General features: G+C 49.9%; 2 protein-coding genes across 11 annotated transcripts in view; one reads left to right on the top strand and one right to left on the bottom strand.

The window, feature by feature from the left end:
- Positions 1 to 5,886, top strand: part of BAG6 (BAG cochaperone 6) — a 40,797-nt gene extending 34,911 nt beyond the window's left edge. For all 10 annotated transcript variants that reach the window (XM_039346351.1, XM_039346352.1, XM_039346349.1 and 7 more), the window contains 4 exons: positions 2,787 to 2,930; positions 4,134 to 4,241; positions 5,099 to 5,245; positions 5,584 to 5,886. In XM_039346351.1, coding sequence (XP_039202285.1) covers positions 2,787 to 2,930; positions 4,134 to 4,241; positions 5,099 to 5,245; positions 5,584 to 5,682 — 498 coding nt within the window. In that variant the 3' untranslated portion in view covers positions 5,683 to 5,886. The remainder of the gene's footprint in view (positions 1 to 2,786; positions 2,931 to 4,133; positions 4,242 to 5,098; positions 5,246 to 5,583) is intronic.
- A 5,361-nt stretch (positions 5,887 to 11,247) lies between these two features.
- Positions 11,248 to 24,968, bottom strand: part of PRRC2A (proline rich coiled-coil 2A) — a 54,179-nt gene continuing 40,458 nt past the window's right edge. Inside the window, exons 18-32 of the mRNA XM_039346339.1 lie at positions 24,362 to 24,489; positions 24,129 to 24,258; positions 23,244 to 23,329; positions 22,189 to 22,434; positions 20,337 to 20,525; positions 19,966 to 20,040; positions 18,955 to 19,129; positions 18,820 to 18,872; positions 18,547 to 18,635; positions 18,146 to 18,404; positions 15,185 to 15,283; positions 14,858 to 15,085; positions 14,684 to 14,772; positions 12,115 to 12,208; positions 11,248 to 12,003 (exon numbers count right to left, since the gene is read on the bottom strand). Of these exons, the coding sequence (XP_039202273.1) occupies positions 11,866 to 12,003; positions 12,115 to 12,208; positions 14,684 to 14,772; positions 14,858 to 15,085; positions 15,185 to 15,283; positions 18,146 to 18,404; positions 18,547 to 18,635; positions 18,820 to 18,872; positions 18,955 to 19,129; positions 19,966 to 20,040; positions 20,337 to 20,525; positions 22,189 to 22,434; positions 23,244 to 23,329; positions 24,129 to 24,258; positions 24,362 to 24,489 (2,078 nt within the window). The 3' untranslated portion in view covers positions 11,248 to 11,865. The remainder of the gene's footprint in view (positions 12,004 to 12,114; positions 12,209 to 14,683; positions 14,773 to 14,857; positions 15,086 to 15,184; positions 15,284 to 18,145; positions 18,405 to 18,546; positions 18,636 to 18,819; positions 18,873 to 18,954; positions 19,130 to 19,965; positions 20,041 to 20,336; positions 20,526 to 22,188; positions 22,435 to 23,243; positions 23,330 to 24,128; positions 24,259 to 24,361; positions 24,490 to 24,968) is intronic.

Genomic DNA, 24,968 nt, shown 5'->3' with positions numbered 1-24,968 from the left:
GGTGCATTACGATTGGGGGTCCTTAACTGTGAGGTGTAGTTTTTAGCTTCCTGGGCTCCAAGATCACCGCAGATGGGGACTGGAGCCAAGACATTAAAAGATGTGTGCTCCTGGGGAGGAAAGCTATGGCAAATCTAGACAGCATACTAAAAAGCAGAGACATAAATCACCCTGCCAACAAAAATACGTAGGCCATGGTTTTCCCAGTTGCAATATATGGCTGTGAAAGTTGGACCATAAGAAAGGCTGAGCGCCAAAGAATTGAGGCCTTTGAACTATGGTGCTGGAGAAGACTCCTGTGAGTCCCCTGGACTGCAAGGCGATCAAACCGGTCAGTCCTAGAGGAGATCAACCCTGACTGCTCTTTAGAAGGCCAGATCCTGAAGCTGAAACTCAAGTACTTTGGCCACCTAATGAGAAGGAAGGACTCACTGGAGAAGGGCCTAATGCTGGGAAAGATTGAGGGCAATAGAAGAAGGGGACGACAGAGAATGAGGTGGCTGGATGGAGTCACTGAAGCAGTAGGCGTGAGCTTAAATGGACTCCAGAAGATGGTAGAGGACAGGAAGGCCTGGCTGCACGTTGTCCATGGGGTCGCGATGGGTCGGACACGACTTCGCAACTAACAACAACAAACTGTGAGGTGCTGCTTTTACAATGCAGATGGCAGAATGAAAATTTCTCATCTGGAATATTAAATAAAAGACCCCTTGTCAGTCAAAAGGAGTGCTGATTTACCACCAACCTATCAAGTACTTGAAAGGCGAGGGTTGGCCAGCACAGGCAAACGACAGCCAACAGCCAGCGACTTAAAAGCCAGCCATCAACACACCTCAATCAGCATCTAAAGAGCCACCACATACCAGAAGCATTATATAAATCCCACACACAGAACGGCACACACACTCTGCTAGAGGGATGTTCCCTGAGGATGGGCTCCAGCAAGACAAAATCTCGGGTCCCAGTGACTGCTGACCCAGATTGGATCCTGCATCAAAGAAAAGGAACAGGACTTTTCAGTCAGTCTTCTTGGTCTATGTCTTGACCTTTATTTAGTTAACCAGTAAAAGCGTAGACTGGACAACCCAAAAAAGTCTGGAGAAAGCAACAACAATCATTAAAACAACGACAACCCCAGAGCGTCACCCAGAGTAGTATTTTTGAACCTTGACCAATTCAACATGGCTGGCTGAGGAATTCTGGGAGTTGAAGTCCATACATCTTAAAGTTGCCACGGGTAAGAAACAAAAACCTAGATCAGGGGTAGGCAACCTTCGCTTTTTTATGACTCGTGGACTTCAACTCCCAGAATTCCTGAGCCAGCCATGCTGAGGGGAAAGGGAGAGGTTTCCAAGCTGAGCCATGCTGGCTCAGGAATTCTGGGAGTTGAAGTCCACGAGTCATAAAAGAGCCAAGGTTGTCTACCCCTGACCTAGGGTATCAACTGTCCCATTGACATATGCAGCAGAAGTAAAATCCTGGGACATTATTTTACCAAGAGTATAGCTTTACTGATAGATCCATATAGACACAGTAGAAGCAGAGCCAGTTCTGAAGTTTTTGCGGGAGAAAAGCTGCATAGTTAAAATCCCCTTTCCCCCCAGGCCACCCACTGTCCAGTGTCGTCCAATCCAGTGCAATCTCTTTGTTTTGGGAAACAGTCTGCTCGGGGTCACATGCTCTCACCGTTCAACCTTGAGGTGTCGAGATTCTCCCGGGCCTCAGAGACCGTACACACAAATTCCTCAGGCCACAGACAGTACAACACAAATTCTTCAGTTCCCTCACAGCTGCTCTGTACATTCCAGTCATACTCCTCCCTCCTCCCTGGTTTCTGTTGTCTGGCTGTGAGCAAAGCTGCAGGACCAGCGGGCCACGACACAGGGCAGGAGTAGGCAACCTTGGCTCTTTTATGACTCGTGGACTTCAACTCCCAGAATTCCTGAGCCAGCCATGCTGAGGGGAAAGGGAGAGGTTTCCAAGCTGAGCCATGCTGGCTCAGGAATTCTGGGAGTTGAAGTCCACGAGTCATAAAAGAGCCGAGGTTGCCTACCCCTGAAATAGGGGTTCTGTCACCCATTCTAATCCAGGTTTGGTGATAGAACCAGGTTCAAACGGAGCCAAGGTGGGATACGCCTGGAACAAAGAAAAGCTGTTTCGGGTTCAAACGGAGCCAAGGTGGGATACGCCTGGAACAAAGAAAAGCTGTTTCGGAGGGCGGATGCCATGGCGACGGGGAAAAGTCAGCTTCCTGGGTCTCACCGGATGACATTATTTAAACAGAGCATGCGTCAGACTGAGATAGGTAGAAACTACGTGGAGTCTTTGTTTACCGACCACTTGTTCAGTGGCACTGAACAACCAATCCTTAGAGTTCCTGGTCATCTCACCTCCTGGAAAGTCAGTGAAGAAACCAGCAGGCAAAATTGCAAGTCCCTCCGGCTTCTTTCTCTTCGCTTGGTGCCTGGCCTCTTGCTTAACAACCCATAGACTTTGCATTTACAACCTGATTATGTAACAATGGCAATCACGATCCCCTATCAATATGGAGGGATAGGGCTTTAGGGTTGATCAGTAGCACCTTGAATTGTGCCCGGAAACCCCCTATCGGGCAATGCAGCTTACGAAACCAAAGTATCTCGACTGCCCCATGCCAGCACATTCTGGACAGCTGCAGCTCCTGAGTAGAGTTCAAGGGAAGCCCCCCCTGTAGACCATGTTGCGGCAGCTTAGTCTGGCTTTGTGAGGCTCCTCGGTGCATCCCTGCTCTTTCCTCTCTTTTGCAGCGAGAGACGGCGGCCTCCCCGGCCCCAGCCACGACGGCAGAGGAAGCCATGCCTCAGCAGCGAGGGGAGCCGGAACGTGAGGAATTGCAGCAGGGGGAGCCCCCTGCCTCCGACGTGGAGCCCTGGGCCGCCGCTGTGCCCCCCGTGAGTTCCCTTGGAGGGAAAAAAGGGACAAGGGAGGGAAGGAGGACCCCCCCACCCAGTGCAGAACACATTATGACAGGCGAGGGGTCCTTGGTCCTCTCTGTGCTTTCTTTGTTGCAGACGTTTCATTACCTAAACTAGATAACAGAACCGTGGTGGCACAGTGGTTAGGATACAGTATTGCAGGCTAATTCTGCTGACTGCCAGCCATTCGGCAGTTCGAGTTTCACTGGCTCAAGGTTGACTCCAGACTTCCATCTGAGGTCGGAAAATGAGAACCCAGATTGTTGGGGGCAATATGCGTACTCTGTAAGCCGCTTAGAGCAGCGGTCCCCAACTTTTCCAGCTTGTTGGCCCGGCCTGGCGTATGTGTGTGTGGGGTGTCATGTGAGTGACAGGTGCACACGCGCATGCGCAGCTCTAATTGTGTGAGCGACGCACAAACGAATGGAGCGTCGCGAGCACAAGCGCCCTCTGCTTGCACATGTGGAGCTTCGCACAAAAGTGCCTGCTGCTCACTTGAATGGAGCTTCGCATGGGCGTGCTTGCCCATTTCTCCCGCGGTGCAGTTTTCAAAGAGGCCACGGCCTGAGGGTTTGGGACCCTTGGCTTAGAGAAGGCTGGAAAGCACTATGAAGCAATGTATAAGTCTAAGTCAGTGGTTCTCAACCTTTTTAATGCCGCGACCCCCAACTGGTCATAAGTCGAGGACTACTCATCTGGTGCAGCACCGTTTGCAGAATGGGACTTTTGGCGGGCTCAGCAGGGCAGAGATAGCCTGGAGAATTCCTATTGGCTTTTGAAAGCCAATAGAATTAGACTCTATTCAAGAGAGGCTATTCTATTGGCTTTCAAAAGCCAATAAAATAAAAGGGAGGAGCACAGCTAAGGAAAAGGGGGAAAAAATGGCGGACTGCGTTGTTTGGCGACCCCCGTGAAATGGTCGTTCGACCCCAAATGGGATCCCGACCCACAGGTTGAGAACCACTGGTCTAAGTGCTATTGTTAACTTCTTCATTGAGATGTTAGCACTGATGATGTTACCTAGTTTGGATAACGAAACATATGTCAGAAAACAAGCAGGCTCAGAGAGCACCAAGGACCTCCTCAGTTCAACCCTGAGCTACAAATATTATTATGGGTACATTGCGGGGGGTGCTAACCAGTTCCCGGAATCTCTGCTCTCCCCTTCTCCTCTGCCAGGAGTGGGTGCCCATCATCCGGGAGGACATCCAGAGCCAGCGCAAGCTCAAGCAACAGCCTCCCCTCAGTGACGCTTATCTGAGTGGCATGCCAGCTAAGCGGCGCAAGGTGAGACCGGGCCCCCTTGCAAGATGGGCAAGAACACTCATTTGCCTGGAGTGTTTAAAAAAGCAAAAAAGGACGTTTTTAAATAAGAATTTGAACAGCCATTTGTTTGGAATGGTATGAGGTTTTCTGCTTGAACAGGGATTGGACTAGAAGACCTCGAAGATCCCTTTGAACTCTGTTATTCTTTTTTCTCCCCATCTTCTGTTAGCTCACACACACACACACACACACACACACACACACACACACACACACACACACACACACGGTGTTTCCCCAAAAATAAAACTGGGTCTTAAATTTTTTTTTGCCTCCAAAAGAGGCACCAGGTCTTATTTTTGGGGTAGGCCTTACCTCATCTTTGGCACTGACAGCCCCACCCAGCCGGTCCACTTCTTCTGAGGCTGAAGTTCTGCAGCTGCATTTGGACCTGCATTTTGCAGTCAGGCCTTTCCAGGCCTCAGCGACCGAGTATCAAGCTATGGATTCAATCCATAGCTTGGTGCTCGGCTGCTGAGGTCTTGCAGTCTGCAGTGGCCTTCCGGAAAACCCTGTGAGTGGGAAATGCAGGCCTGGCTGCAGAAGAGGCCTCAGAAGAAGTGGGCTGGCAAGGAGAGGCTTGGCTGCAAGATAAGTGGGTGCAGGGTGGGTGGGGCAGCTCCACACCCCCACCCCAGCTTGATTTTTAGGTGTATGCCTCGTCCCCAAACTAGGGCTTATTTTTGGGATAGGGCTTATATTAGGCCCACCCCCAAAAATCAAGCTAGGGCCTATTGTTGGTGTAGGCCTTACTTTCGGGGAAACACGGTATAAAATTTGGCTGATGCTTAGATTTTTTTTTTTTTAAACCTTTGTAGACAATGCAGGGTGATGCCCCCCCGTTGCTCCTGTCAGAGGCCGTCAACAAAGCTGCGAGAGCGGTTGGAGCGAAACCTTTGACGAGCGCCGAGAGCCTGAACCGAGACCTTGCTGATCCGGCGTTGCAAGATGGCTACCAGCAGCAGGTGGGATGTGTTCCTTGGCTGTGGGACAGACGGAGGGCGCAATGGCAGGTCCCAGAGGTGCTTCCTTACAGAAAGGGGCAGTTGCCGTAAAGAGCCCTGGTGGCGCAGTGGTTGGAATGCAGTATTGCAAGCTGACTCTGCTCACAGCCAGGAGTTCAATCTTGACTGGCTCAACCACTTTTTCAAGGTGGGCAAAATGATTGTTGCGGGATGGGGTGAGAGCAATATGCTGACTCTGTAAACCTCTTAGAGAAGACTCTAAAGCACTATGAAGTGCTAAGAGCTATTGCTTTTTCTAATTGGTGCTCTGCTTTCTCCCCCCCCCCTTTTTTTTTCAGTTGAAATCCGATCTTCAGGAAAGACTTCAGGCTGATCCCAGCTTCAGTCCTCAGCGCTTTCCCAGTGCCCAGCAGGCCTTTGTGGCTGAGGACTCCTAAGAAGGGCTGGCCAGAAGCGCCCGAGGCCAGGGCCTGTTCCTCAAGGCTGGCCTCACTCCAAATGTGATTGATGCAGACACCCACTCCTTTCTCAGGCCAAATATTTAAATTCCATTTATTTTCCCCCATGGTTGCAGTGACTATTCCCCCCCCCCAATCCCGAAGCTGCTGCCAAAATCAATAAATAAAACCACATGTCCAGGATCCAGTTGTGTTTTTTTTCCTCCCCCTCCCCTCAAAAAAAAATCTATTGTGGATTTCATGCTTTGTAGCGCCTTTAATTTGTCTTATTTTTGCCAAGCAGATGTTGTTTCTTGTTCACACAGCCAGAAGGGAGGCGTAAAACAACCACACGGGCTTCAGTTTTAGTTTAGTCATTGTACACTGTTCAGCATTAACAATGCAAGGTGTCTCAAAGGTGTTTTCTCCAAAAGGCAACTGGACTATATTTTTTTTCCTTGAGGAAGAAGAGGTTTCGCTTCTCACTCAAGAAGCTTCATCAGTTCTTTTTGAAAAAGCATCTCTGAGACAACCATGACCTGGATGACTGAGAATTATCCATAGACATTTAACAGTGCAAGGTGTTTGGGGATTGTATGTCCATGTAGCACAGAGATCAAGAAGCAGCTTTCACAGACTCAAGTGGACAGCGGGGGAATCTCAGTTTTAGACAGGTGGATTTGGGACTATGTTTTCACTGTACAGATACTCCTTGAGTTACGAATGTAAAGCCTGCCCAATCTATTCGTAACTCGGAGATTCGTAGGAACGAATCTCGTACCTTGAATGTGATTCACTCCCAACTTTCGCTCATGCATTTGCTAATTGAATGCGTGGGTGAATGCATGGATTGTTAAGTGAACATGAGGTATCTCGGTCAGGAAGGCCAGGGGGGGCTTAGTTATGGAACAGGCCATCTTCAGACCACCCAGGGGCTCCCCATACCCACTGAAATACCTCATGCTTCCTCCCCTGGGGGTCCACAATTGCTTCCCTCCCATCCTGCTGCGCCGAGTCACTCACCTTGTGAAGATCTGTCTCCAGCCTCTCTTTCTCTGCTCCTGGCAAGAGCAGAGGGAGGCCTCCGAGGCCCAGAATGGACCTCTAGAACAGTGGTTCTCAACCTGTGGGTCGGGACCCCATTTGGGGTCGAACAAACATTTCACGGTCGCCAAACAACGCAGTCCGCCATTTTTTTCCCCTGTGCTACTTCCTTTTATTCTATTGGCTTTTGAAAGCCAATAGAATAGACTCTCTTGAATAGAATCTAATTCTATTGGCTTTCAAAAGCCAATAGGAATTGTCCAGGCTGTCTCTGCCCTGCTGAGCCCGCCAAAAGCCCTAGTCTGCAAATGGTGCTGCAAGTTGTCTGCAGCGAAGGCGAGCTGTCTGGAAGTTTCCACCCCTCCCTGCTGAGCAACTACTAAAAATGTAAGTAAAAGAGGGCCAGGGGTGGGAGGCCGGCGGGCGCAGGGAGGGTTGCTGGCGCGCGTGGGGTCCGACGGGTGCCTTACCTCCCTTGGGCTGGCCCAGCTGGTGGCCCAGCCGGTGGTTGACCTGCGCCGTCTCTGCCGCTTGCCAGCTACGCCTCCGTTGGCGCAGGGGGCGGCACCACGCATGCACGGCGCTCCCGGGCAGGGAAAGTCCTCGACTTACGACCGGTTGGGTAGTCCTCGACTTAACGACCGGTTGGGGGTCACGGCATTAAAAAGGTTGAGAACCACTGCTCTAGAAGCACCAGCCACGGCTTCTGTTCTGGGCCTCGGAGGCCTAGAGGAGGCCTCGAAGGCCCAGAGCAGAGCTTCGGAGCCCCGCTGAAGCATCCCCTGGCATAATTTCCTGGCGGCAGCAGCCTGGAAAAGGCCTCTGATGTCCAGATCAACCCTTTGGAGACTTGCTGAAGGGTCCCCTGGTGTCATTTCTGGGTGTTGGAGGCCTTTCCTGGGCTGCTGCTGCCTGGAAATGACACCAGGGGACACTTGAGTGGGGCTCCGAAGGCCCAATCCAGGCATGGAAGGCCTTTTCCAGGCTGCTGCGGCCCAGGAATGATGCCAGGGGACGCTTCAGTGGGGCTCCGAAGGCCTGTTCTGGGCCTCTGAGGCCTCCTCCAGGCCTCTGAGGCCCAGAATAGAGGCTGTGGGCACCAGCCATGTGCTTCCGGAGGTCCATTCTCCCCCGGCTTTCATTCTGTTCTCTGTTGCATGGAACAGAGGCCTAAACTATCGTGAGATCATGCAAGATCAGTAGCGTGAGATCTTATACCACTGATCTCACGTGATCTTGCATTACTTTAGGCCTCTATTATCTGTGAATGCACCGAAGGAAGTAGCAAAACAACTAAGAAAGCGAAGGATCTCTCGATCTTTGCAAAGTGACTATCCATAGGCCTAGTGCAGGGGTAGGCAACCTTGGCTCTTTTATGACTCGTGGACTTCAACTCCCAGAATTCCTGAGCCAGCATGGCTCAGCTTGGAAACCAATCCCTTTCTCCTCAGCATGGCTGGCTCAGGAATTCTGGGAGTTGAAGTCCACGAGTCATAAAAGAGCCAAGGTTGCCTACCCCTGGCCTAGTGCCTAGTGAGACCCAGGGAGGTGGGTGGAGGGAATAGCCAGGGTGAATGTTGCAGTGCCACTGTGGTGTTCCTAAGGATGAATGACTGTTTTGGTGTGGCAACATTTATAATTTTGGGACTTCGTAAACATTAGGGGGCGCTTATCACATAATTTGGGGAACGCTCGTAACTTGGGGATTACTTGTAGCTGGTCTGCAAAACTGCTGAAACTTGGGAACCTCGAGGTTCTTGGTTCTTTTTGAGCTTGGTGGTTTTCTTGCAGACGTTTCATTACCCATCTAGGTAACATCACTGCTAGGAGTGAGGTTTGCTGTTTATATAGAAATGGCTTGCCCTGTCAGTGTTGACTGGAGTGTTCTTAGTAGTTCCTTGATTAGACGGTTGTATGGAGAATTTTCTCCAGCAGAACCTCAAATAGATAGGATTTGGAAGGGACCCTGTAGGTCATCTAGTCCAACCCCCTGCCCAAGCAGGAGTCCCTACACCATTTGACAGATGGCAGTCTAATCTCTTCTTGAAAGCCTCCAGTGATGAAGCACCAATAAAATCTGAAGGCAGTCTGTTCCAATGGTTGATTGTTCTCACTGTCAGAAAATTTATCATTCCCAGGTTGAATCTCTCCTTGATCAGTTTCCCTCCGTTATTCCTTGTCTGGCCTTCAGGTGCTTTGGAAAATAGGTTGACCCCCTCCTCTCTGTGATAGCCCCTCAAATATTGGAAGTTTGCTATCATGTCTCCCCTGGTCCTTCTCTTCACTAGACCAGCCATGCCCAGTTCCTGTAACCGTTCTTCATACGCTTTAGCCCCCAGGCCCCTAACTTTGTTGCTCTTTTCTGCACTTTTTCTAGAGCTTGGCCTGCCCGTCACCTCATGGCTTGACTACTGCAATGAACTCTACATGGGGTTGCTCTTGAAGACCATTCAGAAGCTTCAGCTAAAGTAGAATGCAGTGGGCATTCTACATTATGGGCATGCCTCAGTATGCCTTTGTTAACATCTCAGTATGCCTTCTTGTTAACACCAGAAGCTATAGTGATTGCCAGTTTGCTTTTAGGTGTGATTCAAAGTGCTGGTCACTACCTACAAAGCCCTCATGGAGCCTGATTATAGAAGGACCACCTGTCTCCCATTGTTTCAGCCCAGCCAGTGTTACTTGGCAGGGTTGGTACGCCCTGAGTTCCATTGATTGAACAATTTCATCTTTGGGGACCACAAAGCACACCCACGTAGCAGCATCTGCTCTCTGGAATATGAAGCATTTTCTCGCCCAAACACCCACTCAAAAGAGCTTCCACTCTACTGGAATTTTGAAGGACCCGGAGGATGTGGCTTTTTGCCCAGCCTTTTGGCAAGGATGGTTGATGCCCTTTTTCTTTCTTTTCTGTTCCTTTCTCTGCCATGTTTGTTTGTGCTTCTTGTATTGCTATTTTAAAAATATTTTGAACTTGCGAATTGCAGAATTTCTGGGACTCGGGTGTCGTATGCATTTATTATTGTTAAATTGGACCGATTAAATATAAAGGAGGCCAAATTAATGATGTCGGGTACCGCAACCGAACTTGGAGTTGACAGCTGCTGCCTTTTAGAATCAACTGGCAACAAGAAATATGGAAATACGTTGTAGAAAAATACATTCCGAGGGCTTTTGATGTGTCGGCACTTACCAGTATCATTCATAATGGTGCAGGCAATAATTTTCCATCTGACAGAACGGAAGAAAAAAAAAAAACAATTGGAATTTGAAGAAACCAAGTAGAAAACCCAGGGACAGATAATTCTGAAGAAAATCTGCGTGGTTGGTGGCACAATTAAAGAGGTCTGATTTCAATATTGCCATTTCATTCTAGGGTGCACAAACCTCATGCCAGCAGCCTATGATTTAGTTAGCTTAGAACAGTCGAAGAAAAACTTTTCTATCACTAGTCATTCATCTGTAGGCTTCTCCCCCCCCCCCGAGAACTTCTGTGGACCCTACCCTTGGGTTCTTGAGCTTCTTGGATAGATCTTAAGCCTTACTGTCAGGTTTCCTTCCTACTTGTTCTAATACATCGTCATAACTTTATTGAACAAGTGGCTAATAGTGTAGTGATTAGAATACAGCAGACATGTCAAAAACAAAGGGCCCGGATACAGCCCGCGAAATGGTTTCATGTGGCCCGCGAAGCAGTCCTGGAAACAGTGAGGCAACGGCCGCCAGTGCCGTGGCCCTGGCCGGCCGGGAGCCAATGTACAATTTTGTGGTGGCCATCTATGCTGAAACGCATTCAGTCTTAGCTCCACAAGGCCGTCTAGAAACAGCGAGGAACCAGCCCCTGCCGCGTCGGCCCTGCCCCCTGGGTCACGCTGGGGAGGTGTCACCCTTTGTGAGGAATGAAGAAATGGACCATGCCTTGGCGCTTGCCCTGGTCCCCCCCCCCTTCTGCCAGAGACCCTCAGATCTGTCCCACTCCTGCCCAGCCCCCCCCCCGGCACCCTTGACGCGAACAATGTAGAGCTGGCAATGCCCACCCAGTAGGCCACCCCCACTCCATCCACACCTACCCGGTAGGCCGCACCCACCCTGGCCATACACCCCTCCCCCAAGGGCAACTGCAATGCTGATGCGGCCTCAATGAAATTGAGTTTGACACCCCTGGAATACAGTATTGCAGGCTAATTCTGCTGACTGCCAGCAGTTCGATCCTGATGGGCTCAAGATTGACTCAGACCCAGATTGTTCCCGGTGGAGGGAGGGGGGCGGGGCACAATATGCTGGCTCTGTAAATCGCTTAGAGAGGGCTGCAAAGCACTATGAAGCGGTATATAAGTCTTAAGGGCTATTGCTGTTGTTAATCACTGCTCCAAACCTGCTAAGACTACTACTCAATATACTGCATGTCAGGTTGGTTTCAGGCAATACTGCGAGTAAACATCGCAGAACTTTAACCAGAGGGTATCTCAAATGGATTTTAAAATGAAATTCAGGTCTTATCAGTAAACATTGACGACGGGGAACTCAACAGATTGATCTTTTTATTTTATTGGTTTTTTTTAAACAACTTTTTTTTTTTGGTTTTATTTATTAAACAAACCAACTCGACCACCTTTTAAAAACTCAACGCTTCCTATTTCAAACTCAGGGGAGCAGATAGACAGGAGAGGAGGCAGGCTCCCAGGCACGCCTCCCCCTACTCCCATAAATAGAAGAGGGGAGAGGCAAGACCTCACATGTTCATATTTATATATATTTACACTCCACACTTTAGAGCAGCTCCCCCCTCGGATCCAGAGGCAAACGCAGCCCCTCCCAGAAAAATATAAACTCAGGTGAAACCAAAGGAAATAAGCAAAAATACATTCAGCTGGGAGCCTCCCCAAATCCTGATCCTTGCCCCCCCCATTACACTCCGAGTATCCCACTAAGAGTCTAAACACCCCTAAACAGAGGGGACAAATTCAGTGTGCCCCCTCCCCACATAAACAGAAAAGGAGCTAAGGAGACACCCCGTCTTTAGGATACATCAACCGAGAGGAGAGATGAGCCCCAGCAAAGAGCCCCCCCCCCACAAAAAAAATCATTCTGAGGAGAGGATGTCAACCAAATCCAAAGGGGAGGGAGGAGTATTCTGGGTTAGTGGTGTCCGGAGAGATTGGGGTCTTGCTTGTCAGTGTGGGAACGGGGGTCCGGCTCAAGGCGGCGGACGGGAGCTCCATCCCGGGGTTGAGCTGCCCGTTCCCAGCAGCGGGGGTTCCACCGAAGGACATCTGACTGCGAGGGCAAGGAGAGGAGTGGAAGGAAGAGAGAGAACGATGAGGTTAAAGTCTGGCCGGCCGGCTTATCCATCGTCTGCGTTTGGTTAGCCCCAGGAGTCAGCCTCACCTGCTGGTAGACCTCAAAGCGCTGGGCACGGAAGAGGCCACCGTAGCCAGACCCGGGAGATTTGAGCCTGGCATTGAAGCCTCCAGAGAAAGGCCTGCAGGAGGAGAGAAAAAGACTCAGCCTTGGAAAGAGACCCCAGGCAGCCTTGACTCGGCCGGCTCTCGGCGGTGCTCTCAGGATGCGCTTCTAAGGAAAAGCAGTTTGAATTCTGTGTGTGGGTTTCTTCTCCTCCTCCTCCCAGGAGAATTTTTAAAAAAGTATTTATATCCCGTTTCTCTTTCTAAGCCAGTGGTTCTCAACCTGTGGGTCGGGACCCCATTTGGGGTCGAACGACCATTTTACGGGGATCGCCAAACAACGCAGACCGCCATTTTCCCCCCTTTTCCTTAGCTGTGCTACTCCTTTTTATTCTATTGGCTTTTGAAAGCCAATAGAATAGACTCTCTTGAATAGAGTCTAATTCTATTGGCTTTCAAAAGCCAATAGGAATTGTCCAGGCTGTCTCTGCCCTGCTGAGCCCGCCAAAAGTCCCATTCTGCAAACGGTGCTGCACCAGTTGAGTAGTCCTCAACTTACGACCAGTTGAGTAGTCCTCGACTTACGACTGGTTGAGTAGTCCTCGACTTACGACCGGTTGGAGGGGGGGTCGCGGCATTAAAAAGGTTGAAAACCACTGTTCTAAGCAGAAAGTCCTGAAAGCCAGGCGGTTTTTTTTTTTTTTTGTAAAAAAAGAACAGATTTGTGTTCTGCTCTTCCAAAAGAATAATAATAATAATAAAAAAAAAATAGGGAGAAGCAAAAGCATTAACGACAGTTTACTAGCAAGGCCTTAAAACCTTCTTTGGAATTCTTCCCTTGTAAAAATTTGACTTATTGTTAAATTTGGATCCCATCTTTCCTTCAAGAAGCTCCCAGCAGCTTACACGTAATCCTTAACTTACAGCAGTCTCTTTAGTGATTGTTCAAAGTTGCAACGCCACTGAAAAATGTGATTTATGACTATTTTTTTACACTTATGACCTCTGTAGCATCCCCACGATCGTGCGATCAAAATTCAGACGCTTGGAAACTGGTTCATATTTATGACCGTTGCTGTGTCCCAAGGGCACGTGATCCGCTTTTGCGACCTACTGACAAGCAAAGTCAAGGGAGAAGCCAGTTTCACTTAACAACCGGGTTACTAACTCAACAGCGATTCACTTAACAACTGTGGCAAGAAAGGTTATAAAGTGGGGCAAAACTCACTTAACAAATCTCTCACTTAACAACAGAAATTTTAGGCTCAATTGGGGTCGTAAGTCGAGGACTACCTGTACGGAGTTATCCCTCCACAAATTAGCCTTTGTGAGATAAACTGAGGCTGCCAGAGGGACTGTGTCCAGGACAGCCTCTTCCCCCATGTTCTGTCTTCTTGTAGATCCTTTATTTAAAATAGGTAAATGAAAAACTGAAAAGCTACAATGAAAGCTTCCTTTAACATCGGCTTTTTTGCTTTACAACAGTGGTTCTCAACCTTTTTAATGCCGTGACCCCCAACCGGTCATAAGTCGAGGACTACTCAACCGGTCGTAAGTTGAGGACTACTCAACCAGTCATAAGTCGAGGACTACTCAACTGGTGTAGCACCGTTTGCAGAATGGGATTTTTGGCGGGCTCAGCAGGGTAGAGACAGCCTGGACAATTCCTATTGGCTTTTGAAAGCCAATAGAATTAGACTCTATTCAAGAGAGTCTATTCTATTGGCTTTCCAAAGCCAATAGAATAAAAGGGAGGAGCACAGCTAAGGAAAAGGGGGAAAAAATGGCAGACTGCGTTGTTTGGCGACCCCCGTGAAATGGTCGTTCGACCCCAAATGGGGTCCTGACCCACAGGTTGAGAACCGCCGCTTTACAATAACGCCTCCAACCTCCAACAGGCACTGTTCATGCTAAAAGCGGTGGGAGGAAGTGACTGGCTGAAGAATTCTGGGAGTTGAAGTCCACACCTCTTAAAATCGCCAGGTTGGGAAACACGGATTTAAACTAACGGAAGAAACATTCCTCTCCACTCGCAAGAACCCCCTTTTTCAATCCATTTCCAAACAAGGATTTGCCCAGGTGAACTGGGATTCCCCCGCCCGGGAACCGCTGTGTGCTACACCCAGATGTAATACAAGGTGAAACTAAGAGGCAAGAAGTCGCAGTGACACTTCTTCCTTCGGTTACTGTTAGAAATTCTCCTTTTACACCATCATCATCATCATCCCCCATGTTCGAGAGCTAACAGACCTTGATCAGGAGGGCTCTTGGGCCAGTAAGGCAGTGTTTCCCAATCTTGACAATTTTAAGGCATGTGGACTTCCAACTCTCAGAATTCCACAGCCAGCAATGCTGGCTGTGGAATTCTGGGAGTTGAAGTCCACATGCCTTAAAATTGTCAAGTTTGGGAAACACTGCAGTAAGGGATATGAGAGAGGAATCCAATACATTTTCAAAACTTCACCCAGCTGGAAGAACAAATAAAGTCTGTGGTCTTGGGAATTCAGGTAACTTCAACTACAGACCATTTCACCCCCAAAGAGAGCACTTGCCTGTTCCCAGAAGGGGGTCGGGCACCTACAGACCCCAGGCCATTAAGTTTCCGGTAATCTGGCAGCGGTTTCATTTCCAGAGCATGAAGCTGAAGAAAACAGGCCCCGTTAGAAGCCGGGAGTGGGAGGCATCCCTTCCTCCCAACAGGCCCCGTTTGGCCAACCCTTCGTTACCTCGTTCCGTCCTACTCCACCGGGAGGAAAGGCTCGGATGGCCGGAGACACCAGTCGCCCAGCCAGCTGTCCCGGTGGCCGGAGCGCCTGGGCAGCCACAGGAACCAGAGGCATCGGAGGCGGTGGGGGTGGCCCTTGGGGTGCAGGAGCAGCCGGGGGTGCTTGTTGCAAAGAGCCAAAGTTCACCACCGATGGTAACTGGGGGGGCTCCACCACTGGCAAGAGCACCTGGGGGCGAAAGCGGAAAGGGAAGAGGCAGATGCTGCATCCACAGCCTTCCCGGGAAGAGTCTGGGGGAAATCTCCAGGAGAGAAAGCTCACCCTCACCGGTTGGGCAGGTCCTGTGGCCGTCAGGAAATTGCTCTGGCTGCCTTGCCCCAGGGTGGCTGGGTAGAACTCGGAGGGGGAGGCGAGTTCCTGGCGCACCTGTGGAAAAAAGAAGAGCAGGTCAGGGGGCATCTGGTTCTTGGGTGGCGAGAGTACAGAAACCTGGACTTGGGGAAATAGTCTTCTGGAGTGGTGCCCGGGCATCACCCAAACTGGGTGTGTGGGGACCACTGGCTTGTGGCACCATCATCTTACCAAGATGATGGGCTGCTGGGCAAGAACAGGTGTACCTCAGAGGGACAGACAAAAATGGCTTTAAGTTTCAGGAAATTGAATCCCATTGGAATTGGGGGGGGGAAGTAACTGAGAGAGAGAGAGAGAGAGAGACTATAGAAAATGGGAGAGTTGTTGGAGTCAAGATTTTTATACCATGCAATAAGAATCAGGCCGTTTTTAGCGCCTTACACTAGGAGTCCCCAACCTCTGGTCCGTAGACTAGCCCCGTTCTGCAGCATGCCAGAAACCGGGCTGCGCAAACAAGTGAAATTCCATCCACAGGATGCAGGCAGCACACGAAACTACACCCCTTCCAGTCCACGAAAAAAAAACAACACTCTCCGCGGAACTGATCCATGGTGCCCCAAAAATTGGGGGCTGCTGTCTTGTTGTTGTTAATTGCGAAGTCATGTCCGACCCAACGCGACCCCATGGACAATGTTCCTCCAGGCCTTTCTGTCCTCTACCATCTTCTGGAGTCCATTTAAGTTCACACCTACTGCTTCAGTGACTCCCTCCAGCCACCTCATTCTCTGTCGTCCCCTTCTTCTATTGCCCTCAATCTTTCCCACCATTAGGCCCTTCTCCAGTGAGTCCTTCCTTCTCATTAGGTGGCCAAAGTATTTGAGTTTCAACTTCAGGATCTGGCCTTCTAAAGAGCAGTCGGGGTTGATCTCTTCTAGGACTGACCGGTTTGATCGCCTTGCAGTCCAGAGGACTCGCAGGAGTCTTCTCCAGCACCATAGTTCAAAGGCCTCAATTCTTTTGCGCTCAGCCTTTCTTATGGTCCAACTTTCACAGCCATACATTGCAACTGGGAAAACCATGGCCTGGACTATATATGTACTTTTGTTGGCAGGGTGATGTCTCTGCTTTTTAGTATGCTGTCTAGATTTGCCATAGTTTTCCTCCTTAAAAGCGTCTTTTAAGTTTAAGTTTTGGTCTTACAAAGACCAAAACGTCTATCCATGGACTTGAAGATAGTTATTTCAGGTGTGTAAGGCTTTCTGCACATCTTCAGTAAAAAAGTGAGCAATATATTTTCCAGAGGATTTAATTCCTCTTTCAATTTGTTGTCTCTATTACCGATTGCTTTTGAAAAGATAATTGGGGTGGGGTGGGGGGGGGCGGGCGAGATATGAATCTCAACGCAGTTGTCAAAAACTTGGCAAGGAATCTTTTCAGCCAGTGAAGGAAAGCTCTTTCTCTGGTAGGTGTAGTAACGTGCTGCTGAGAAGTAGCAATCACTCCAATGCCGTCCTACCAAGATTGGCACCCTTAGGGGCAAAAGCAAGCAGGAAAATCAGATTGCGTCTCCTGGAAATTCTGTTTGCTGAATCTTTTTGTTTGACTGCAGGACTGGAAAGCAAATCAATTTCACGCCAGAGCTATAAAGGAGGGAGGGCTCTTTCAAATACTGATTAATGCTTCATTGCAGTGTTATCCGAGTGCTTTCCTGTAAGCTGCCCAGATTCCTTGCGGTTAGGAAGCATATAAGTGGACTAAATCAGGGTTCCTCAACCCCAGGGCCATGGCCCACTATTATTTGCAACTGGACTGCGTGAACGGCGGGCCAGCGCACATGTGTGTGCATGCACACCTTGACTCATGTGAGTCAAGCTGCGTGTGCATGCACATGTGCGCTGCCCCCCCACTCACGCAGCCCGGTTCCCCTCTCCCCCCCCCCAGGCCATCAACCCACAAAGGTTGGGGACCGTTGGACTAAACCAGTGGTTCTCAACCTTTTTAATGCCGCGACCCCCAACCGGTCGTAAGTTGAGGACTACTCAACTGGTGCAGCACCGTTTGCAGAATGGGACTTTTGGCAGGCTCAGCAGGGCAGAGACAGCCTGGACAATTCCTATTGGCTTTCAAAAGCCAATAGAATAAAAGGAAGTAGCACAGCTAAGGAATAGGGGTAAAAAATGGCGGACTGCGTTGTTTGGCGACCCCGTGAAATGGTCGTTCGACCCCAAATGGGGTCCCGACCCACAGGTTGAGAACCACTGGACTAAATGCATAAATAAAATCAAGTTCAGATCAAGAGAAATGGGCAAGCTACATTTGTAGACGCTGTTATTTGAGGAGCACCACATCACTGAAAAAGCGCTGGCCGAAACTCACCTGTGCCTCAAAAGTCTGCTTGGTTTCGTGAGTGTTCCTCTGTCCCAATCTGTCTCCTGTTTGGAATTCTAGCTCACGGTAAACTCTCCTTTCTTCAGTAACTTCACCTGCTCTTCCCCGTTTCCTGCCCGCTCTACCGTTACTGGCGGTCCTCAACTTACAACCATTTGTTTAGTTTTAATTCTAGAAACCTTAGCTTGAAGTTAGGATGGTGGTAGGTGACTTACATCCAATCCTTGCAGTTATGATCGGAGCACACAGGCGTATAATTTGAGTGCTTGGCAACCGTCATGCATTTAGCTTCTGCAGTCACGTGATCGCCGTCTGCAACCTTCCCAGCCAGCTTCTGACAAGAAAAGCCAAAGGGGAAGCTGGCAGGGAAGAGACTGCAGTCCTAGTCCTGTGGTGTCTTGCTTAACAACCCCAGCAAAAACGTCATAAAGTTCGGTGCGGGTCATGCGACGCCTCACTTCACCACCAATTTTTTTTTCCAAATCCCTATCGTGGTCCTTCAGTTGAGGACTACCTGTAGCTCGTTGTCTTGCATTACTTCCCCAGTACCTGAAGCAAGGCCTGTTCAGGAGCCAACTGGTTTCCACAGAAGGCTGAGCTGTAGATAAAGGAGGGAGGCGGTGCCTGGTACAGCAAGCCCGTAGCCGGAAGTTTGGGCAGGTCCGCTGCCTGCAGAGCTGCTATTTCCACATACTGCCCCTTCAAGGCCACTCCTGAGAGCAAGGCTGAACTCGGAAGCACTGCACCCGCTGCGGTCTGAGCTGGAGAAGTAGGGGCTGGGCTGGGCTGGAGGTACAGGTGCTGGGACCTAGGGAGCAAGAATTCTGGTTCGGTTGGCAGAAAGAAGCTACGTATTTGTGAGCTGACCCTCCAGGTCCTCAACCAGGAGGGATCGGTGCTCCATCCCCACCCCGGGTCCACCTATCCTCCACTCTCCCGCCGGCCTGTACCTGTACGAGTGCACAGATGGGGTGCTTGGACGGAAGTTGCTGCCACCACTTGCGCCGTGCAGCTGGGACTCGAGCTGGGCGTTGGAGAGCTGTAGCCAGAGGATGGATAAAACGCCGTCAGAGGACAAGGATACTGGTTGGCAGCACAGATGCCCCCCATCCCCAGCAGCACGGGTGATTTTTAACTGGTCTGCGCCCAGTGCGCCATCCCCACTTCTGTTCCAGGAAAGCATTCTCCCTCCTATTCTGCCTCCCGCCTGCCAAGATAGCTACCTGGTTCCCATAAAACAGCTCCGGGTACAGGCGTGGCCCCTGGCCCCTCTCACCTGCGGAGAGAAACACCCATCAGGCGCCAATCTGCATTCACCGAAGAGTCCCTCCCCTCCCCAAACCGATCTCTCCCCCTACCTGAGAACATGGGAGCGTCTGCTGGGAAGCTATGCAAGCAGGACGAGGCGGCAGCAGCTGGAGCTCCCGGGAAAGATCGAGGCTCAAAGGAACGACTGGGAGGCATCTCGGGGGATGCCCTATGGAGGGGAGGGGCCGGGGGAAGCAGCTCCCACTCTCGGGGAGCAGAGGCCAGCTGTGGAGAGAGCAGACAGGGAAGCTGTTGGGAGGCAGGATGAGTCATCGCCGGGTTCTCCAGCTCCCTCTGATCCAAACCAACTGAACCCATTTTTATTCCATTGCTACGTCTATGCCAGGGGTGTCAAACTCAATTTCACTGAGGGCCGCATCAGCATTGCAGTTGCCCTCGTGTGTGTGTGTGTGTGGCCAGAGCGAGTGTGGCCTACTGGGTGGGTGTGGATGGAGTGGGTGGGGCCTAATGGGCGGGCGTGGCCAGCTCTACATCGTTCGCATCAAGGGTGCCTGCGGGGGCCTGGGCAGGAGTGGGATAGATCTGAGGGTCTCTGGCAGAAGGGGGTGGGACCAGGGCAAGTGCCAAGGCATGGTCCATTGGAGGAGCCTCACTGTTCCTCTCAGGCCATGCGTGGGGGCCTGGATGGTGGTGCGGGCTGCCCAGAGCCCTTGGCAGCAGAGGTCAAATGCCCAGCCTGGCCCTCGAGCACTTGTGGCACCAAGCCATTTCCAGACGGCCTTGTGGAGCTAAGACTGAATGCGTTTCAGCATAGATGGCCACCACAAAATTGTACATTGGCTCCTGACTGGCTTGGGCCAGGGCCAAGGCAGCAGGGGCCATTCCCTCACTGTTTCCAGGATGGCCTCGCAGGCTACATGAAACCACTTCACGGCCCGCATCCGGCCCCCGGGCCCTGTGTTTGACACGTCTGGTCTACGCAAACCTTTAACAATCAAATTCAAGCTATATGTATCAGGGAGCGCACGCTGCGGCTTGAAAAGTCCTGTGGAGCTCCTCTTGGTCCCTGACTGTAGCATATGCTGCTAACCCCCACTTACCCCTTCGGTGAGTGCTTGGTGCAGCTCTTCACCTGCTTTCGGGACTTCGTTCACAATGAAGCGAAGGTCAGCGTCCTGAAAGGCCAAAGTCCCCAGCTGAGGTCTGAGCAAAGGACTTTTTCAAACAATAGCCTATGGCAGGGATCCCCAACCCCTGGTCTGTGGACCGGCACCGGTCCGCAGCATGACAGAAACCGGTCCGCGCAAACAAGTGAAGCCCCATCTGCGTGTGAAACCAGGCCCCCTCCGGTCTGCGAAAAAACCCTCTCTCTCGACGGAACCGGTCCTTGCTGCCCAAACGGTTGGGGACCTGTGGCCTATGGCCAATCTGGGATGCAGGTAACCCGGGCGCTCCCCGTTTTCGCACCTACCTTATCGCTGGCACCAAACTGGATGGGTGGGCAGGCTCCTGGGGGCTCCAGTTGGGGGCTCTGTTCAGGCTTCAGAACGCCCAGGCCCTCTGTGCTCTCCTTGGCCTTCTCTGCCCGCTGGGAGCGCTCAGTGCCGATCGCGCCAGGGGGAGGGTGGTCTCGGGGCAGGGGATCGGGGGAGCTGCTCACCTGTTGCAGTGGGGAAAGTCATGAGGCAGACCTTTCTAACCTCAGCCGGCAGGCAATCTGGAAGCCAGCCCCTTGTTCAGCGAAGAGGTGACGTTTTCAAGCGGCCATAGAGCTATCTAGGCTGCGCGAAAACATCGCCTCTTCCCTGAATGGGGTGATCGCTTGCAATTTGGACAAAGGCTCCACAGTACAGATAGTCCTCGATTTAGAACCGTGATTGAGCCCCAAATTTCTGTCGCTAAGAGACACTTGTGAATTTTGCCCGTTTTACGACCTGCCTTGCCACAGTTCTTCAGTGAATCGCTATAGTTAAGTTAGTAACACGATTGGTTAAGTGAATTTGACTTTGCTTAGTCAGGTGGTCGTCAAAGGGGATCACGTGACCCCCCCCTTGGGACACTGCAACCATCATAAAAATATGAGCCAGTTGCCAAGCATCCAAATTTTGGTCATGTGATCAGTGGGACACTACAACAGTCATTAAGGGTGAAAAATGGGCACAAGTCACCTTTTTTTTTCAATGCCACTGTAACTTCAAACCGTCACTAAATGAGCTGTTGCAAGTCGAGGACTACCTGTACTCACCTCACAAGTTACCCAAGGGACACCCAGCTACTCCTCACAAGTTCAGATGAAGGTGCCCTGATCTCCACTCCTTCCACCTCCACTGGAAAAATGACGGAGACGCAAACTGGCTTCAACCAGATCAAGGACAGAATTATCCCATGAAATTTCTGATGCTCAGAGAAGTGATCACACCGGTGTCTCTGGCAAGACTGGCTTCGTAAGGTCGTCTTTCTTGAAGCTCCCCCAAAAGGGAGAATCTTGAAAGGTGAGAGCTGGCAGGCTTCGGAGTCAGATGTAACGCGCCAACCCTTAGAAACGCTTACTGCAAGTAAATCTGACAATGCCTTACTTCAGGGCTGCAAATATTTTGTAAAAGCAACAGCTCTGCCTCCATCATTACACGCCAAGCATCACGTCACTTAACTTTATTTAGACAGATGTTTCTACACTTTAGGATGCAAAGACGAGCACAGAGAGGTGAGAGGTGATGTCCAGCAATTTGCAAAACTAGAAAAAAAAAAAGTTCCTAGGAGGAACGTGGAGGGATGCATAGGGCCGATGCAACATATTTAAAGGTCCTATTTAGCTGGACTACAAGGGCCTCCTAGCAATGAACTATCTCCTCATTACTTGACTAGTCTACTGCAATGAAGCTACCCCGATAACGTAATTGCTGAAAAACGTAGCAGCCTGATTATACTTTTGCCCCAGGCCCTGTATTGTTTATCAAAAGAGGTTTCTGGCTACAATTCAAAGTGCTGGCTTCGACCTTCATAGCTTGGGATCTAGGTACTTGCAAGGCCAACTTGCCTTATCACAGTACCTGAAGCAGCAAAGGTAGAACATCTGACTAAAGATTGAGCCTAATTGGGGTTAACTAGAGCAGAGTAAAAATAGAGGCAAGGTGTCTGCCATGTCCTATAAGCATAGTTTAACTGATTGTGTCAGAAGAACAACACAAATTAAGACCCAGATGGCAGAATGTTTACAAATATAACTCTTGTCAGAAGCCATCAAGGTCACTCTTATTATGGCAGAGGCAGAATGAAGGGTCAAGTATCAAACATTTGCAGCTACCCAAGAATAAATGTTGTACCTTCTTGTCCTTGAGCAAACTGGAGTCTCTGGTTGGTGGTGGCCTCCTCCTCTGTTCCTTTGTGTCCGTTCCTTCTGGATCAGTGGCCAAGGTGTCATCCTTACTTTTGCCAGTGGCTCCACCCTGCTTGGTGGCGGCATCCGGTGTGGCTTTCAGGCCCCCATCCGGAGAGCTGCGTTGGCTGCAGGTGGCCGAGGAGACCTGTGAGTCACTACTAAGGTCCACACCGCTGTCAGACAGGCTCATCTGAAAGAGAGGCCAATGAGATTCAGGAGGGGATAGGAGGGTTTAAGGATTAAACGGAAGCCGAAAACAATGTCTTCCCGTCATAGAGCATCACAGTCTGGTTTAGAAGCATCCCTGCTTCAGACAGGAAGGTGGTGCAGAGAGTGGTGAGGATGGCCGAAAAGATCATTGGCAGTTCCCTCCCTCCCATCCAGGACATAGCACAGAAGCGTTGCTTGAGCAGGGTCCGCAAGGTTGTCTGGGACACGACACATCTCCTTCATGACCTGTTTTCCTTGTTACCTTCTGGGAGGAGGTTCCATGGTATCCGAAGCAGAGCATCCGGATTCAGTCACAGTTTTGTTCCATACACTATTAACCTTGTGAACTCTAAAGCTTCCTCCTTCCGTTATGTATTCAAGATGGAAAGTGATTAATATTTATATGTTACTTATATGTCAGGGTGTAGGTCTATGCATGTGTTGTGTATAGTACGTTTAAATGTGCGTTATGTGTTCCCTTGAAGAGCAAGCAACTACATTTCATTTTTAATGTGTGCCATTGTGCCCACAGTAAAAAACGACAGTAAAGGTTTGTTTATCTATCTGTTTATCTATCTGTTTATCTATCTGTCTATCTGTCTATCTATCTATCTATCTATCTATCTATCTATCTATCTATCTATCTATCTATCTATCTATCTATCTATCTATCTATCTATCTATCTATCTATCTATCTATCTATCTATCTATCTATCTAGTTAACATCGGTTCTGCTCTCTCACGCACATGCCTCCCCACCCCTTCAGCAGAGATAGACCAGCTCTCACCTCTGTACTTGCAACCTCTTCAAAGGCGTTCAGTGGCTCAATCCATGGTTCTACAGAGGCAGGACGGTAGCTTTTCCGGGAAGTGTCTGGTTGAACGAAGTACAAGGGCAATTGTGTGTGGAGCTTCTCTACAACTTTTAAGAAGCCTTCAAGAAGGCTCACCTTATCCAAATTTAAGACTTGTTCCAGTTCGTAAGAAGTGTTTGTTTATTTTCAACCCACACGAATGTTGCCATACATCTGATGCCCAAGGGCCATAGATACTCCCTGCCTGCTCCTTGCCAAACACCTGTCCAGAATGCTCAAAGAACAGCTGACAAAGTAGACTTTAAAAAAAAAAAAGTCTATAAAGTCTATAAAGACACACCTCTAACTGGCATGATCAGGTTTGTTCCGATCCAAAGGATGGCCCATCAGTGCTAAAGCTGCCTGTATACACTGGCCACCAAGACATCACTTCAACCTCAATCCTCCCCTCTTTCTTTCCTTTCTCTTTCCTCCAATCCAGCGGTTCTCAACCTGTGGGTTGGGACCCCATTTGGGGTCGAACGACCATTTCATGGTGGTCGCCAAACAACGCAGTCCGCCATTTTTTTCCCCCTTTTCCTTAGCTGTGCTACTCCCTTTTATTCTATTGGCTTTTGAAAGCCAATAGAATAGACTCTCTTGAATAGAGTCTAATTCTATTGGCTTTCAAAAGCCAATAGGAATTGTCCAGGCTGTCTCTGCCCTGCTGAGCCCGCCAAAAGTCCCATTCTGCAAACGGTGTTGCACCAGTTGAGTAGTCCTCGACTTACGATTGGTTGAGTAGTCCTCGACTTACGATCGGTTGGGGGTCGCGGCATTAAAAAGGTTGAGAACCACTGCTCCAATCGAATGACTTACTAGAATTCAGACGGTTCCAGATCTGTGGGGCTAGGCCTTCTGACACGGGCACACTCCTGCTGAGAGTCTCCCCCGGTGTCTCTTCTTTGGAGGCTGCGAAACCTGGCCCGCCGGGAAAGCTCAGGGGCTCCTGTGAGAGGTGGGGAATGGTACCAGCGTTATCCCTAAGTGCTCAAGCCAAACGCTTGTCTCTCTTCCTCATTTTTGTACCAGGGGGAGAAAAACCTGCTTACCTGCTGCAAAAGATCTTGCTTGCGAGGCCGTTCACGGCGTTTTGCACCAAAGCCACTTCCTGTGCCAGATTCCTTCAGAGAAGCACCGCTGGAGCGGAGAAGCTGGTTCTTGTCCAGGAAGCAGGAATCTGAACGAGGGAGAGAAAGAGACAGTGAGTCCAATCAAACCAGAAAGAATCAGGCAACAACATTCAAGAGGATGAATAAAACTCTATATACAGAATACCAGAATTGGAAGGGACCTTGGAGGTCTTCTAGTCCAACCCCCTGCCCAAGCATATACCAGGGGTAGGCAACCTTGGCTCTTTTATGACTCGTGGACTTCAACTCCCAGAATTCCTGAGCCAGCATAGCTTAAACCTGAGTTTAAGCTAGGCTGGCTCAGTTTAAGAGTTAAAACCTGAACTCTTCTTGTTGGAAATAACGACAGAAAAATACGACAAGGGAACAATCTACCTGCTGCTACACATCCTGACTGCAGCTAGGCTTGCTTTTGCGCAAAAATGGAAGAGCAAGGAAATTCCCACAGAGGAAGAGTTAATACATAAAATATCAGCATGTGCGGAAATGGACAGGCTCACAATGATATTAAAAGACAAAAGTGGAT

The sequence above is a fragment of the Crotalus tigris genome, unplaced genomic scaffold, assembly GCF_016545835.1.
Source record: "Crotalus tigris isolate CLP2741 ecotype Arizona unplaced genomic scaffold, ASM1654583v1 scf7180000017989.1554031673:749699, whole genome shotgun sequence".
NCBI classification, from domain to species: Eukaryota; Metazoa; Chordata; class Lepidosauria; order Squamata; family Viperidae; genus Crotalus; species Crotalus tigris.
Note: the sequence above shows the minus strand (reverse complement) of the source record. Positions and strands in the feature narration are given on the sequence as shown.